Source organism: Peromyscus leucopus, chromosome 3, assembly GCF_004664715.2.
Source record: "Peromyscus leucopus breed LL Stock chromosome 3, UCI_PerLeu_2.1, whole genome shotgun sequence".
NCBI classification, from domain to species: domain Eukaryota; kingdom Metazoa; phylum Chordata; class Mammalia; order Rodentia; family Cricetidae; genus Peromyscus; species Peromyscus leucopus.
In genome coordinates this window covers 146,412,987-146,428,729 of record NC_051065.1, presented here as the reverse complement: position 1 = coordinate 146,428,729, position 15,743 = coordinate 146,412,987, and the positions used below count along the sequence as shown (strand labels likewise).

Below are 15,743 nucleotides of genomic sequence, written 5' to 3'. Positions count from 1 at the left end.
CCAGGTGGCAGTGTGTTGTCATGTCTGAGACCAGAAAAGTCACCCAGGGATGACAAACATGGGGGATGGGGCAGAGGGAGCAACGTCAGCTGGTTACCCAGAAAGATTAGGAGGCCCCCATCTCCTGGAGGACTTCACATGGCCGGCTCATGTGTGCGTGCGTTTCTGCCTGCCTGTCTGTGCTTCCCTTCGCTGTAGCGAGGAGTCTAAACCCAGGGCTAAAGTGCAGCTGAGCTTTGCTGCGGGCCAAAGGGACAAGAATATACAGGAGACCAGGACAGCCAGCAAAATGTGGGTAGACTATGGGGAAGGGGCTGCGGAGCTAAGAGGTGAGCTTTAGTTGGGGAAAAGGATCGCTCAGGAGAAAGGCAAACAAAGAGGCTAGCAACAGAAAAGGGAGTGAGGAGCAAGATCGGCTGGAGAAAGTAGGTTGGGAGGCTAGCGTGGGAGACGGGAGCCCCCAGTGGCTGGGAGAGACCAGAACCATCCCTGGACAAGAAAGAGTCAGACTCCAGCTTGCTGCTGACAGGGAGTTTATTCCGGACGGACGGAGCTGCTGCGATCTGCTGGCTGCCTTAGCTCCAGGTCAGAGCGGCCTGGGCTCTGGCTCCAGCTGTGGCTCCAGCTCCAGTTCCGGCTCTGGCTCTCGCTCCTGCTCCATCTCCAGTTCTTGCTCCAGCTCCTCTGTCTTACTCGGAGCCGGAGGTGGGTGAATCCCATTCTCTAAGGCAGAAAATCTTCTCCGCAGCCACTGTAGGGAAAGATGGAAAGGCAGTGGAGGAGGAGGGAACAGGGCAAATACTGAGTTCTGCTGCTTTCTTTCCAGCCTTCCTCATCTGACCCAGGGCCTTCTTTCAGCCCCTCTGAACTTCCCAGCTACAAGGTGTTCCCAGGACAGGGGCTGTGGGTCCCAGCTACAAAGTGTTCCCAGGACAGGGGCTCTGGGTCCCAGCTACAAGGTGTTCCCAGGACAGGGGCTCTGGGTCCCAGCTACAAGGTGTTCCCAGGACAGGGGCTCTGGGAGCATATTCAGAATTGACTATAGTTGTCTTCCTCGAGGAAGGGGTCCCACACAGCACTCTGAGGTCTGAGGAGAGTGAGCTCCGTCCTTGGAGTACCTTTCCTCTCCATAGGTGGAAGCCAAAGGCCCCAGTCACCAAAAGGAACAGTGAGAAGCTACCGAGGATGAGGAGAAAGAGATGGCTTCCTTTAAGGTCACCTGAGGTTCTCTTTGCACTCCGGGCGCCTATGAAGAAAGCACTGGATTAGACCTAGGGTCGGAGATCAAAAAGGACACCTTACTACACCTCATCCTTTACAGATACAATGAGGTCGGAGAGTTTAAGGACCTTGTCCAGGATCATTCAGCTAATGAATGACAGAAATAGGTCAGGCCTGGAGAGCTTGAAGCCAGGTCCCTGACTGGGGAGGGGAAGAGGTGGGGGGTAGAGAGCTTGGGAGATGACCGAGGTGACTGCTTTGGAGCTGGGGCCATAGCATTAGAGCCTCAGACCTGGGCTAGACTCTGCCATGGGCAACGCTGCTCCGAGAAGCTTCTGCCCCTGGTACAGCTGGCATTGCCAAGGCTCAGAAAGGAGCCTGGCCTCCTGTATCTCCAACTTGGGGCCTGGAGAACTCCTGGACGGGTTGTTCAGGGGACGCCACACAAATCTTTCTTGTCCAGATGCTGGGGTTACCTCACACAACAGCTTCCTCGGGGAGCCAGGTAACCCAAAGGATTGACGAGTCACTGAAAAATTATAGAGAAGATGTCTCATGTCTTGCCCCCTGGGTTGTTACAAAGTTGCAATCCCACATCTCTGTCACCTTACTCTCACTGGAGATCTGGTTGGGAAAAGACCTCATAGGTCAGGACTAAATTGATCCTTGGTTTATGTCATGTTTTTGAGACAGGGTCTCATGTAGCTCGAGCTGGCCTTGAACTCACTATGTAGCCAAAGATAACCTTGAACTCCTGATTCTCCTGCCTCTACTTGGTAAGTACTGGGATTACAGGGGTGTCCCTCCTGGTCACAGAAATGTATGAGTGCCTGGGTCCAGTCCCCAGCACCATACAGACTGGGTATAGATACAAGAAAATCAGTTAAAGATCCACTACACATTGAATTCAAGGTCAGCTGGAGCTACATGAGATCTTGTTTTAAAAAGAAAATAAGGCTGGAGAGATGCCTCAGTGGTTAAGAATACTTGCTGTTTCCTCTCTTCCAGAGGACCCAGGTTCAACTCCCAGCGCCCACTTGGCAGCTCACAATCTTGTCTGTAACTCCAGATCTAGGAGACCAATGCCCTCTTCTGTTTCTGTGGACACCAGCCACAGATGTACAAGCCCGAAAAACACCCATATACATATAATAAAATACTTTTTATTGTTGTTGTTTTTTTCAGACGTGGTTTCTCTATATAACAGCTCTGGCCTCAAACTCACAGAGATGTGCCTGCCTCTGCCTCCCAGTGCTGGGATTAAAGGCGTGCACCACCACCGCCATCTGGCTTTATAAAATACAATTTTAAATAAATTAAAAAGGGAGAGATGGTTCAGTGTTTACTAAGTTCCAGAGTTTACTGTGCTTCCAGAGGACCCATATTCAGTTCACAGCACCCAGACTGGCAGCTCGCAATCACTTGTAACGCTAGCTCCAGAAGATTCAACAGTTTCTTCTCCTCTCCTTGGATATCCTGTACACATACTCACACAGAAACAACACACACACACACACACACACACACACACACACACACACACACACACACACACTTCTTCCCTTCTGAAATGCTCAGACTCTCAATGATCAGTCAGGCGAATTAGCACCCAGTACTCCCAACAATGCCAGTCCCCTGCCTCCATCACTTTGCTCACACCAATGCCCCCATTTTGTGGTGCCTCTGAATGAACTTCATGGACTCTTCCTGAATGTTTACAGCATGAGTAATGAACTGATAGATCCACAGCAGGGCATGCTCAAAGTTGACTAGAAATAGAGTGGTGGACACATGGTGAAGGCCTTGACCCTGCTGAGCATGGCACACATGGGGGACTTGGTGACACAGACATCCAAGTTTCAAGTTCAAAAAACCCTGAGTCTAGCATTTCCCAGTGGTACGACCTTGAGAGCACTCCTCCTCTGTAAAGCAAGAGTGACAGTGTCTCTCCCCCTGAGGAGCTGAACACAGTTGATCTTTTAGAAGACACCTGAGTGCAGGTGATTCAGAGCAGATGATAGTTACCTGGTTTCTATGAAGGCCTGGGTACAATCCCCAGCACCACATAATCTGAATGTGGGGGCTGTCTGTCTATAATCCTAGCATCTGGGAGGTGACCGCAGGAGAATTAGAAATTCAAGACCATCCTCCACTATATAGTGAGCTTTAGGCCAACCTGGGCTGCCTCAGACTGTCGAAAGAGAAAAGAAAGAAGGAAGAAGAGAGGGACATTGTAGGACAGGCATGGTGGCTCACACTCGTAATCCCAGCCCTTGGAGGTAGAGGCAGAAAGATCAAGAAGAGTTCAGGAGTTCAGGGGGCTGGAGAGATGGCTCAGCTGTTAAGAGCACTGGTTGATCTTCTGCAGTCTTGGGTTCAATTCCCAGCACCCACATGGCAGCTCACAATTGTCTGTAGCTCCAATTCCAGAGGACCTGGTACTTTCACAGACATACATGCAGGCAAAACACCAATGCACATAAAATAAAAATAAATAATCTTAGGAAGGGTTAGGAATTCCAATGGACTGACAATAGACTGAGTCAGCAAAAGCTGACAGTGAAGCTGAGGGGCAGAGTCAACATAATATCTAGACAGAGTTGTAGAAGGAGTGTGTGGGATTCCGGGCTAACATTCTCGAGATGTGTTGTTTGTTAGTTCCTTTACTTAGTCATGCCATCAATGTTTGTTTGTTTTGAGGCAGGATCTCAAGTAGCTCAGGCTGGTCTGGAACTCACTATGTACTTGAATTCCTGATCCTCTTGCCAAGTGCTGGAATCACAGCTGTGTCCCACCAAGCCTGGCTCCAGCGGACATTACTAAGTACCTACTGTGTGCTTAATGGCCACAGGTGAATGCTGCAGACACAGCCAATCTGTCGTGGCTGATAGCTACCAATCAATGAACACCTATTTTCGGATTTTTCCTTTGCCTGTTTTTGTTTTATATTGTCTTGGAAATGCCTTACAAATATTTGCTGATAAGGGACTGATTTATTAACTCCTTCCAAATCCAGGTCAACTCCCACAACTCTAACCAAGTCCTAGGCCAAAAGCAAACAAGACTTTGAGAATATAGGCTGTCTTCTCTGGGCCGTTTGAACTTTTATCATCTCTGTTTCTAGCTTCTCAGACCTCCCGCCAATTTACGGTAGGGGAGTTCCTTAGAGAAGAAGTGGAACTTTTATTTTGTGACTCAAGGGGAGACTTTCAGTTTCAGTTTTGTTTTTGTTTTGTTTTATCATGGGAGTGAAAAAAAAAAAAAACAGCCCATAAGCCGGGGTGTGGTGGTGCATGTCTTTAGTCCCGGCACTCCGGAGACAGAGCCTGGATCTCCGAGTTCGAGGCCAGCCTGGTCTACAGAGCGAGTTCCAGGACAGCTAGGGTTACACAGGGAAACCTCACCTTGAAAAAGAAAAACAAAACAAACAACAAAAACCAGCCCACAATTTGACAGGTACAGTAGCAGTTGTCTATAATCCCAGCACTTGGAAGTGGAAAAAGATCAGGAGTTGAAGGTCATCCTCTAAGCTACAGCAGCCTGGGCCTCATGAGAAAAGGCGCTTGCCATGCAAACCTCCTGAACCCGAAGAAAGGTGGGTGGAAGGAAATGACTCCAGAGTTATCCTGCGATCTCCACCTGCGCCGAGGAACATGCACCCATATATGCGCATGCGCACACGCACACAGACTCTCTCTGTCTCTCTCTGTCTCTCTCTCTCTCTCTCTCTCTCTCTCTCTCTCTCTCAAATAAAACTTAAGAAGTTTACAGTTTGAGATGGCCTAGCATCACGGAGTACATATGCACAGTCTCTGACCAGCCAGCACTCCCACCCTGTCCTCTAAAATGCAAGCTCTTCCTTTCCCACCTGTGGCTGACCTGTGATGACTGCCACAGTGACCGTGGTGCTGAGCCACTGTCCCTGCAGATCGATGCTACAGTTGTAGGTCCCAGCCTGCTCCAGACCCACGGCCTCAAGTTGAAGGGTAAAATCGCCATTCTTTCCAGCCACCAGGCGCTCAGGGCCTCCTCCAGGAGGAGTCCACTTGGCCATGAGTGAAGAAGAGGTCCTCACACCAGGGGGCAAGTGACAAGGCAGCTCCACCCTAGAACCTGCAGCAGCGTACACCGTCAAAGGAGCCAGGGGCTCTAGACCTGGAGGAAACAGGAGAGCCAAGATCAATGCCCAGGGGTGGGTGTGCAGTGGGATAGAGGGCGGGAACGTGAGGAAGGAAGGCAGAGGGTGATGGAGGTACTTTGGCATACAGAGAGACAGAACAAAGCAGAGGGACCAGGGAAACTGGAAAACCCATGCTGTGCAGAAGGATGGACAGCCAAGGGAAAAACTGCAGTGAGAGACGACAGCGGAAGACTCCCACAGCGGAAAGGGTTTGGACACCGAGACACGGAGCAGAGAACCTGTTTTTGGGGGCCCATGAGTCAGGCGAAGTGGGGGGCAGGAAGGGGTTGTGGTCAAGAGTAAAGACAGCTTGGGAGAGTTACCCAGAACCTTGAGGTTGTATGTAATGGAGACATTGAAGCCATCTCTGTAGGTGAGGACACAGCGCCAGATCCCAGAGTCCAGGGGACGGACTTGGGGCAGAAAGAGGAAACTTTCAGCTAAGTAGCGATGGGAGGACTTGTGGACAGGAACTCGGCTCTGGCCCTGGAACCAGTGCACTGAGACTGGACGATCAGGGCGACTGAAGGAGCAGTTCAAAACGACCCAATCAGATGGCCTGAGGGGTCCTGGGGGATAGGCGGTCACTGTGCGAAATTAAAAAAGGACCAGTCAGTCGACTAGATGAAAGCACTTTCTCAACGCAGCCAGCCAAACTAAGCTGAGAACTCAGGGAAACAGGGACGTTGTGTTCGGATCCTCCGTACAGCCTCCCATTCCAACCCCCAACTTGAAACCTGGGTTTGCTTAACAAGAGACCTGGGACTCCCCTCCGCGGCCTCCTGCCTCCACTTTACTTGGCCTGTTCTTTGGGGCAGACCTTGCCTGAGGATGAGCCACGGATGTCTTAAATGAATCACTCTAGACCCCCTGAAGAAGAGGTGCTGCCCCACCTCTGCCTCCAACGTGGAGGGCGCTCCCGCTGTAGGTGGGGGGAAGGGAGCTGAGGTGTGTGATACAATTTCTCCGTAGCCCCCTCCGCCCCGCCTAGAGGCACGCATTTCAGAGGGGCACGTTCCACCCTGCCATCAAGCGGCCACCCCTTCTCGAACACTTCGGGAGGCCCTCAGGCAGAGAGTCTAAAGCGCCGCCCTTGCCACGGCTCTTCCTGTCTCGGGGTGACAGGGACCTGCTTCCCAGCCCTGCTCCCTTTGTCCCGCCCCACCTACTCGAGGCCTGGCCGACGCGCAGGCGGAGATGGCAGGAGAGGGTGCGGTCCGGGAGGCGCACCACGCCGTGGTACCCGCCCGCGTCGGCGCGCAGGGCTGGGCGCAGCCACAGCGAGAAGTCCCCGCGCTGGAGGCCGCGCTCCTCCAGCTGCACGCGGGGTTGCATGGGCTGCCTCCCGCTGCGCAGGCCTCCAGGAGCCACGCTCAGGATGGTGTAGGGATGATGGGGTGCGGACCTCCCAGGCGAGGGCATCCCCTTGAGGTCAAAGGCAGAGGTGGGAGCGGGTTGGCCACTGTCGCGGGGAGGGAGAAAAGGCTTGAGAAATTCCGGGGCAGTTTGAAAAAGCCATAAAGAAGATGCACTCCAAACACACTCTGGGGATAAAGCAACATGCCTAGGAGAGCCCTTGACCCTTAGCGGCCGCCCGTCACCCCCCAACCACCCCTGTACCCAATCCCATCTGCTACTGGAGAGGTGGCCGACTAGGGACCTCAGAGGGACTCTCAGAGGTGACAATAATGGCTGGGATGGGCTTTTTTTTTAGAATGCCATTAGAACCAGATTGGGAGGTTCTGTCGCCCAACTTTGGGGTGCATACCCATCTGGCTGATGTTGCCAAGTAACCCCTGCTCTTCGCAGAAAGCTGAGATTCCTGTGGAGGAGTTGAGGGCTGCAAGGAAGCTGGACAGGCGTGCCCTCCTGGGCCCACACCACCGAGTCCTCTCTTCCAGGCTCTGAAGCCACGACTATGGAGCAAGAGAGGCCAAGGGCTGTGAGTCAAGAGATTGGAAAATAGAGAAAGGACTTGGCGTTCCCAAGAGAGAAAAATCATTCCTCCCTGTCAGGGGAGACTGAGGCGGCTTTGGGGTTGGAAGGACTGCCCTTTAAAAAAGGCATTAGACACCACCACAAAGCTAGAGAGGCGGGCCATAATGGTCCCTGCTGGCTTCTCCCGAGCTCCCTCTCCCGAGCCCCCCCTCTTACCTGGAGCTTCCCAGAGCAGCCGCAGAAGCAACAGGCCTCGGAGCAGAGCCTCCCTCATCTCCTCTATGGCCGGGGCCTCCCTGGCCCTCCAAGGGAGGTCAGAAAGGGGTCCTGGGAGGAAAAAAGAGAAGTTCTACAAGGAGGGAGGCGAGGCAGAGAGAAAGAATGTAGGGTGAACCAGACCACGGGGGAGGGTGGGGTCTGGAGAGGGGACAGGAGGGCCAATGCAATGGCCAGAGACCAAAGACCAAAGAAAGCTGGCTAGATGAGGGGCAAGCAGGGGACACACCCCTGGGCCAGCGCAGGGCTGGGGCAGAAAGCAGTGGAGGCAAGGCCACCTCCGTGAGCTGGGATGCTGATCTGCTCCTCTGGCCCCAGTCCTTCCCCACTTCCCCTCCCCACTGCCCGCCCCCCAGCCAGGGCTCGGGGTTTCGATTCGCAGTGGAAAGAGTGAGGGGGCTGATTCCCAGCAGCAGAGCCCTCCGGCTCTGTTGTGGCACTCCTCCTTGTTTACTTCCTCAGACCGGGTCTCCCCACCGCCCCCTCTGTCCTCTGTCTCTCTCTGTCTCTCTCTCTCCTAGAACTACAGCTGTATCTTGAAGCTGCCTCCTATGTCCCGACAGTCACACTTCCTTCCCGACAGGCTCTTTCCCATTAACTTCCCGAGAACTTTGTTGCCAGCCCCGGAGCTGTTCAGGATCTCCTGGACAGGCACACAGGAAGTATTACCATACCACAAGTTAGCAGATCCGAGGAAGGGCTTGGTGGCAGAGCACAGTGGCTACAAGGTGTCAATCTTCATTCTCTGCTACTTATGGTATTAAACATTTTTCCATAACGCAACTTGTGAAAACGCAGATGAGGAAGCTGAGGGTCACAGGCATTAAGTGACTTGCCTAGGTTAGGGGTCATGAAGGCATGTTGCGGTCCTGACCCTATTTGCATTATAGAGTGACTTTTCATCTTCTAGGAAGAGGGCAACAACGGGCTATTTGCTTTAAAGATTTATTTCTATGTATGTGTCTGTGCACCTGAATTCTGCCTGTGTATGAATGCCCAGAGGCCTGAAGAGGGTGTCAAATTCCTTGGAACGGCAGTTACAGGTGGCTTGTGAGCTGCCCAATCTGGATGCAGGTCTTCTGGAAGAACAGCTAGTACCAACAACTGCTGGGGTCATCAGATAGTTATCTCTCCAGCCCTGCCGACCATGGTGATATTTTGTGTATGCTCTAACAAATAAAGCTTGCCTGAAGATCAGAAGGCAAAGCCAGCCACTAGTTAGCCGTAGAGGCCAGGCAGTGATGGCTCACACCTTTAATTCCAGCACTTGGGATTCTTATGCCTTTGCTCCCAGTACTTGGAAGGCACACACGCCTTTAATCCCAGCACTAGGGAGGTTGAGACAGCAAGTGATATGGCTGGGCAGAGAAAAGGAATATAAGGCAGGAGGAGACAGGAGCTTTTTTTCCCAGTTGAGGAGTTGGTGAGGTCAGAGGTGGCCACGGTTTGTTCCTTTGTCTCTGATCTTTCAGCATTTACCCCAATATCTAGCTCTGGGTTTTTATTATGAAGACCAATTAAGATCTGTGCTACAAGACAGGCGGTGGTGGCGCACGCCTTTAATCCCAGCACTCAGGAGGCAGAGGCAGGTGGATCTCTGTGAGTTCGAGGCCAGCCTGGGCTACCAAGTGAGATCCAGGAAAGGCGCAAAGCTACACAGGGAAACCCTGTCTTGAAAAACCAAAAAAAAAAAAAAAAAAAAAAAAGATTTGTGCTACAGACAACAGGATACTTCACCATCTTCAAAGTCCCCTCACCTAAAGATTCTGTACTAAAAAATGAAGGGAAAGGTTTATGGAGACGCAATAATGCAGAAATCTTGTAGAAGAGTAAACTCAAGAAAAACTGAGGAGTCAGGAATGCTGTTACTTAACTGTATGTAATCCCAGATTTTGGAAGGTGGGAGTAGGCTGTGAATTTCAGGCTTGCTTGGGCTACCTCATGAATTCCGGGTCATTGTGGGCTACAAGGTTTGCCCTGTGTGAACGCCACCGCCGCCACCACCACCACCACCACCAAAAGACCATTATCCCAGCACTTGGAAGTCAGAGGCAGGCAGTTCTCTGTGAATGGAGTCAGCCAGGGTTGCACAGTGAGACCATCTGAAAACAGTGGAAACTGAGGCAGATGGAATGGAGGACTCTTGACAACCCTGGCTCCCCAGCTCTGCCCAGCTGATGCATGACAGGGAGACAGACCTGAGAGATAAGTAACTCTGGAGTCCTCCCCTGCTTGACTTAAGAGGACCCTGCTTCCCACATGTCAAAACATGTCCAGGCTTAGTAGTTCTCTTTCCAAACCCTAGGTTGAGACCCAAGCCTACCAGCCTCTTCCACTTCGGGGCGGGACTTCCTGTTTCTAGAGCTGTTTCTATCTGCCTGGTTCAGCACAAAGGAGCTGGTGGTAGCTTTCCACTGGGCTCAGCAGAGTCTAGATCTTGTGTGGGTTAACATAGAGTACACTGCTGAGGTGAACATCCCCAGGAACCCAAAAACAGGTCATAAGTCACACCCAGAGGAAGACCTTGGGCTCCCAGGCCACCCCTGGAGGGCCGGTCGTGTCTTCTATCATTTGGGTATGAGGTCAGCCACCCCTTCTCTGTCCTTTCAGGCACTGAGTGGACTCTGGGAAATCAGGAGACAGGTTAAAAACAGAAGCGCGACCGTTTCTTTATTAAATTATACAAAAAGGGGAGGGGGGCAGCTTCGGGGCTTGGCCCCAACCCCGGCCCCACCCCGGCCTGGCGCTGTCTGAGAGGAGGGAATCTGAGGGAGACCCAGGGATCAGGCAGGAGAGAAGGGCAGGCTGAGAGGCTGGGGGTGCCGAGGGTAAGGAGAGGCTTTGCAAGGACAGATGGGATGGTGAGGGGGGAGTGAAGGACAAGGAATGCTAGAGGACCAGTGAGGGCCGGCTGGGGAGCTCAGGTGAGGCGGCGGATCGGGAGCTGGAAGGATGGCAGTGAGGGTGGAGGAGCAGTGTCTGGAGATGGAAATGAGAGGCTGGGTGGAAGGGCAAGGGTCACAGCTCTGGGGCAGGGCCAGAGCAGGGAGCCAGGAGAAGCGGGGCTGTACTTGTGTGTTCCTGCCCCACCTCCAGGACCTGAGGGGCCTCCCGTCCCCAAGCCCACTGGCAGGGGCTCATGCCGATGCCCCATTTTCTGTCTTCTGCCTCTTGGGATCGGCTTCATCCTGTGGAAAGGAGAAGAGTTGAGGGAGCTGTACGAAGGAGGCCTCCCCTGTTCCTGCTGGCCCTGCTCTGCCCCTGCCTGGGCCACCACAAGGACCTGGGTCCAAATCCAAAGGGCACCCAGCCCCTGCTCTATTCTTGACAGCCCCTCATGTCCCCACCCCGTCAGACCTCCTCTTCAGCAGCTCTCTTCCGCACTGGGCCTTCATCCTCCTCCTCCTCCTCTTCCTCATCTGAGGAGCCAGAAACAAGTCATTGGGGCGGGATGGGAGGCGCCGGCACAGACCCACAGCCGCCCTGTGGTTACCCTCAGCCCGGCTGCTGGCCTTCAACTGCACCCCAACTCTGCTCCTTTGAGCCTCAACTCTTCCAGCCCAGCCTTCCCTGCCCCTCCCTACCTTCTTCATCTCCTTCATCATCATCCTCTCCATCCTCGGCAGTTTCTTCTTCTTCCTCCTCAGCTCCATTCTCCTCCTCCTGTGGGGACCAAGGCAGGGAGTGAGCGCTGTCAGGCTGGCTGTGTTACCACTCACTGGGCGATGAAAAGACTCAGGGTAGGGAAGGAATGGGGGAGGGGCAGGAGAAAGGCAGGACCCCAACATCCCCAGGAAGGTAAAGAGAGGGGGAAGGATGTTGGGGCAGAGCGGGGCCATCTCCACACCTCCACTACTTCTTTCTTTCGTTCTTTCCGGCCAGCCTTCTCCTCCACTTTCTCCTTCTTCTCCTTCAGGTCCTGCAAGGCAGAAGGTCACCTTTCTCTCAGCACTAATGATGCACAGCCCTAGAGGCCCCCAGCCCGGTTCTCCAACCCTGCAGCTAGGTCCAAGGTGCTGAGTGAAGGTGGCCACAGTTTAAGGAGCAACAGACATCCTCGGGTCCTCCGATTTGGGCCGTAATTGGCTGATCCCAGAGATTTTCTTCCTCAAGACCCAAGGGGAGTGGAAAGTAATGAGAAAGGGAAAGCAGTAACTGAGGCTCCCACACCACCGAGTTCTTCCAACCCCCCCCCAGCTTAAGAGTTCAGCTCCACAAAGCAAATCCCCCATCTGCTGGCAGCCTCAATGCCCCACCCCCTCTCACCCTCTCTGCCTGCCCTGCTCTGCCTTTTGTCTACCTCAGGGGCCTTTGCCTAAGTACCCTCTCCCCTGGGCATCCCTCCCCGGCGTCCCCGTCAGCTCCTAAGGCCTTTGTTTCCTGTCTGTGTCTTCCTAATCCTCCTGCTCCGACTTGGCCCAACAGCACGGGAATACGAAGATCACCCTAGCCTAGTGTATTCCCACAGCGGTGCCTATTCCCCCATCGAAACAGTTTGGTATCCCCTCCTCTCCACCTTCACGCCTATGCCCCGGGACGGCAGGAGCGGAGACGTGGCCATTTTCAGTGGAAATAAAGGGGAAGTCCGGTAAAGGAAACACGCAGAAGGCGACCTCGAAATCACAACAAATAAAGTCTGTGCCTGGATGGGAGGGTGGGAGTTACCTGTCCAGAGTCCCCTCCCACCAGACTGTCCTCCCCTTCCCTCCAAGATGCCAGCAGGTGCTGCAAGTCTCATCCTGGGGAGGGAGATGCTCCTGTGGGTAAGCCGGGCTGGACGAACCAGCCTTCCCGCCCCATGCAGATTCTACTTTTCTCCCTATCACACTCCTTGGCAGGTGCCACGTTCTACGATCTTATCTAATGTTAGCATGCAACTCTAGTGTGCATGATCCCAAGTGGGTCGGAGTTTTCCTAAGTAGATCACCCCAGCACGATGTGTCCTTTCTAGAACAAGTCTAGGGTAGAGGAGGCTTGGTGCCAAACGACTGGCCTGAGGACACGGGCCGCTCCTCTCCCTGTAGGAGAGCAGAGTGCAAGGGCACCTGACCCTCTGGCTCCAGGCAGGTTTCTTCTGCACTCCGCTTGGTCGTCACTGCTGTCACATGGTGGGTCTGGCGCTGGCTCCTACTACCAGGTGAGCTTTGCCTCACATCCTGCGCCAGGCAGGGACTAACTCAGCTTCGCTTGGGTCAGGCCCTGGCCTGAGTTTCTCATCGCGGTTGATGGAGGGGTGAGGGGAAGGGAGGGCGAATACCAGAGACCAAAGTCCGCAGGGCTGGCCCCCCTCCTCCTGGGTCCTGTCCTTCTGGTCACTGCCCTTCCATGATCTCTTTTCCAGGAGGGTATGTGACCTGCCCGCCCCCAGTGCTAAGCTGCCCTCTGGCCTCGACACGGGTACACAAGCTCATCCAGGCTAACACCAACTCACACATCTACCGGGGAGCGCCCACGCGCTCTAGAGACACATGGCTCAATGTTTGGGCATTCTGGCACACTCTCACAGGGGCACCGTGGAGCCGCTCACTCGGCACTCACAAAGCGGCAACATGCCTCCGGAACATCTCAGTCTCCCCATGCACACATGTAACTGACACGGGCAGTCCCACACACTCGCTGGATCTCAGACATACAAAGACGCCTACTCAGTGAAGTCACATGCCGCCGCACAACCCACCGGAGGGCCACACAGGCGCACCTTGTCAGATCTCACATGTCCCCTCTCCCACTGCCTTTCATGCTATCAGATTCGCCCCTTCCACTCGAGCCTCCGGAACTATACTGCCCTCCCCCCTAAAAAAAGACTGGGCTCCCAGCCCCCAAGCCTGGCCGCATTAATTTCCCTAAGCGACACTCGGCAGTTTCCCTGGGGAAATTAGGAGGGAGGCTGGGAAAGAGACAAGGGCAAAGGGATGAGGCCAGGAAGGCAGCTGACGTGCAAAGCTGAGTGCAAAGACAGCTTGACGTATGGTCAGGCGATGCCGAGCTTCGGCGTTTTCGAAGGCGATTCTCTCCACCTTTCTGATTTTTTTTTTTTTTTTAGGAATTCGACATGAGGAGAAACGATAAAGAGAAAACCGAAAGTCGGTGGTGGAGGGAGAACGGATGAGGATGGGCAGAAAAGAGGGTGCAGGAGAGGCGCAGCCCTCCGGGGACGGGGCACAGACGGTCGGGCCGCGAGGGGAGGGGCCGAGGAGCAGCCTCCCCGGAGAGTCCTGTTTACACTTGAGGATCGCAAACCGCTTAGCAGAGGAAAGGTGAGGTCATAGTGGAAAGGGACCTGGAGCCGCGGCACGGACACCCGGCCCGGGAGGCGAGACGCGCCGCCCTCCGACGACGGGAGGGCGGACCGGGCCGCGGCGGGCGCGGCGGGGCACGAGAGGGGTGGGGATGGCGGGGACGGGCGGCGAGGCCCGAGCCACCGCGCGCTGGGCCGCTAGAGGGCGCTGGCGGCGCCGAGCGGGGCAGGCAGCGCCGGGCTCCGAGCGGGGGGAGGGCGCAGCGGGGTCCGCGGGGACCTGGCGCCAGGGCCGCTCGGGGCCGTCGGGGACGACCGGGCGCGAACGACCGCGCCGATCGCGGGGCCGCCCGGGTGCCGGGCTGCCGCCGCCGCCGCCGCCGCCGCCGCCCCTGCCCGTACCTTGGCGCTCAGCTCGGCCGCTGCCTCCACGCTCTTCTCCGACATGGTGCCGGGGCCGGGGCTGGCGGGGAGCCGGGGTCCCGGGGCCGAGGCAGAAGGGCCCTGGACGGCGGAGGGTGGCCGCGGCCGGAACTTGGCGCGGTGGCGGCGGCGGCAGCGGCAGCGACGGCCGCTCGGCAAGCTGGCTCGCTGCAAGAGGCGGCAGAGGCGCGCGGGGTGGGGCGGGGGTGGGTCCCGAGCCGAGACCCGCAGGGCTGCGGCCGTCCGGAGGGCGGGCGGGAGGGTGATGCGGGCGGTGGCCGGCGCGCTCCGGTCGCGGTCGCTCGGTCTTGCTCGCCGCCCCCGCACCAGCAGAGCTGCCGCCGACCAGCCGCTGCCGCCCCCGGGAAGGGAACCCGCTTTTAAGGCGGCGCTGCCCGACGGGAGGGGCTTCCCAGGGGTGGGGCAGGCGGGAGCGGGGAGGAGAGGAGAGGGGAGGGGGATGAAAGAGGAGGTTGGAGAGGTGGGGATAGGAGGATGAAAGCGAAGGGCGGGAGAGCGAGCGGGGCGGGAGGAAGGACGAGACCAGGAGGGGGAAATGGAGAGACTGACGGCTCGGGAGAAAGCGGAGTGGGGCGAGGAGGTGGGAAGGGGTGGGGTTCCAGCGGGGAGACACCGCTCCAAATGCCAGCCTACTGCTTGCGAGCTGGAGTCTGGCTCCTGGGGGCGGACTGGAGAGGTGGCCAGACTCCCGCTGACCTCCTCAAAGCCCTGAAATTTTGCTAAAGGGCTCGGGGGAGGCGGGGCGGGCAGTGGAGAGGCTGGGCAGGTATTTGAGAAAGCAAAAGCTTAAAGAAGGGGAAGGAAGGCTGCCGAGCCACTACCATCTCTCCCTCTTGTCCGCTTTCTCTGGGTGGCATTGAGGAGGAAAGGGACAGTGCAAAGGACAGCCCTGGCCTTTCATCGGCTGGACCTTTGTGGTCCTTGGCGGGTTCCTTCCCGTCTGTTTCCTTGATCGGAGCGGAGTCAGAGGCTTCTGATCGCCTCTTCTGCCTCTTTATTCCATCTTCTTACCTGTCTCACCTCACTTTTATTTGCCTGGTCCTCCTGTTCTCTTCAACTCTCTTCATTCTTACAGACCAAGACCCCTCCCTTACAACCGTCTACATCTCATTCCTTCGGCCGCGTGCGTCTCTCCACTTTTCCCAGACACCACCGTTGTCTTGCTTCCCTGACTCACCTGGCCGTATATACACTTCGCTGATTTCCAACTCTCCTTTCTGCCCTTGGGTTTTCCCTCTCTGCTTTTCCCTCTCCTCTGCTAATCTTCCCGGGCCTTCTCTATTCCCATGGCCTTCTTTGCAAACACCTGGAGTTCCAGCCACACCCTATGGCTCACATCTTCCGCTCTGTGGATCATTTTGAGAACCCTGGGGTTTCCGAAGGGGACCGGGGCTGGGATGTGGATTTGAGGTCAGAAAAGTGGGTGTAATAGAGATCTAGGCTTCG

General features: G+C 55.5%; 2 protein-coding genes across 3 annotated transcripts; both read right to left on the bottom strand.

Moving 5' to 3' along the window:
• Positions 1-516: 516 nt before the first annotated feature.
• Positions 517-8,807, bottom strand: Lag3 (lymphocyte activating 3). 2 transcript variants are annotated; one of them, XM_028892351.2, is made up of 8 exons: positions 7,556-8,807; positions 7,170-7,317; positions 6,571-6,863; positions 5,725-5,988; positions 5,101-5,376; positions 1,514-1,750; positions 1,119-1,246; positions 517-751 (listed from the first exon to the last, which is right to left on the bottom strand). In XM_028892351.2, the coding sequence occupies exons 1-8, from the start codon at positions 7,611-7,613 to the stop codon at positions 587-589; spliced, it is 1,569 nt and encodes a 522-aa protein (XP_028748184.1). In that variant the 5' UTR covers positions 7,614-8,807; the 3' UTR covers positions 517-586. The 2 variants fall into 2 exon arrangements, with proteins under 2 accessions (XP_028748184.1, XP_037060033.1); XM_037204138.1 differs by having other exon boundaries at positions 659-1,246; positions 7,556-7,666; positions 7,845-8,807.
• Positions 8,808-10,259: 1,452 nt separating this feature from the next.
• On the bottom strand, positions 10,260-14,842 carry Ptms (parathymosin). The gene is made up of 5 exons (XM_028892338.2): positions 14,256-14,842; positions 11,463-11,534; positions 11,200-11,278; positions 10,973-11,034; positions 10,260-10,803 (listed from the first exon to the last, which is right to left on the bottom strand). The coding sequence occupies exons 1-5, from the start codon at positions 14,298-14,300 to the stop codon at positions 10,753-10,755; spliced, it is 309 nt and encodes a 102-aa protein (XP_028748171.1). The 5' UTR covers positions 14,301-14,842; the 3' UTR covers positions 10,260-10,752.
• Positions 14,843-15,743: the final 901 nt, after the last annotated feature.

Excerpts from the sequence above, each read along its gene's own strand:
- Ptms (XM_028892338.2), bottom strand. The coding sequence starts at position 14,300 with ATGTCGGAGAAGAGCGTGGAGGCAGCGGCCGAGCTGAGCGCCAAG. Across the intron at positions 11,035-11,199 it reads TGATGAAGGAGATGAAGAAG|ATGAGGAAGAGGAGGAGGAG; the intron begins GTAGGGAGGGGC and ends CTGGCTCCTCAG. Across the intron at positions 10,804-10,972 it reads AGAGAGCTGCTGAAGAGGAG|GATGAAGCCGATCCCAAGAG; the intron begins GTCTGACGGGGT and ends TCCTTTCCACAG.
- Lag3 (XM_037204138.1), bottom strand. The coding sequence starts at position 7,613 with ATGAGGGAGGCTCTGCTCCGAGGCCTGTTGCTTCTGCGGCTGCTCTGG. Across the intron at positions 6,864-7,169 it reads TGGCAACATCAGCCAGATGG|TGGCCAACCCGCTCCCACCT; the intron begins GTATGCACCCCA and ends TCCCCGCGACAG. Across the intron at positions 5,989-6,570 it reads GCGCGTCGGCCAGGCCTCGA|TGACCGCCTATCCCCCAGGA; the intron begins GTAGGTGGGGCG and ends AATTTCGCACAG.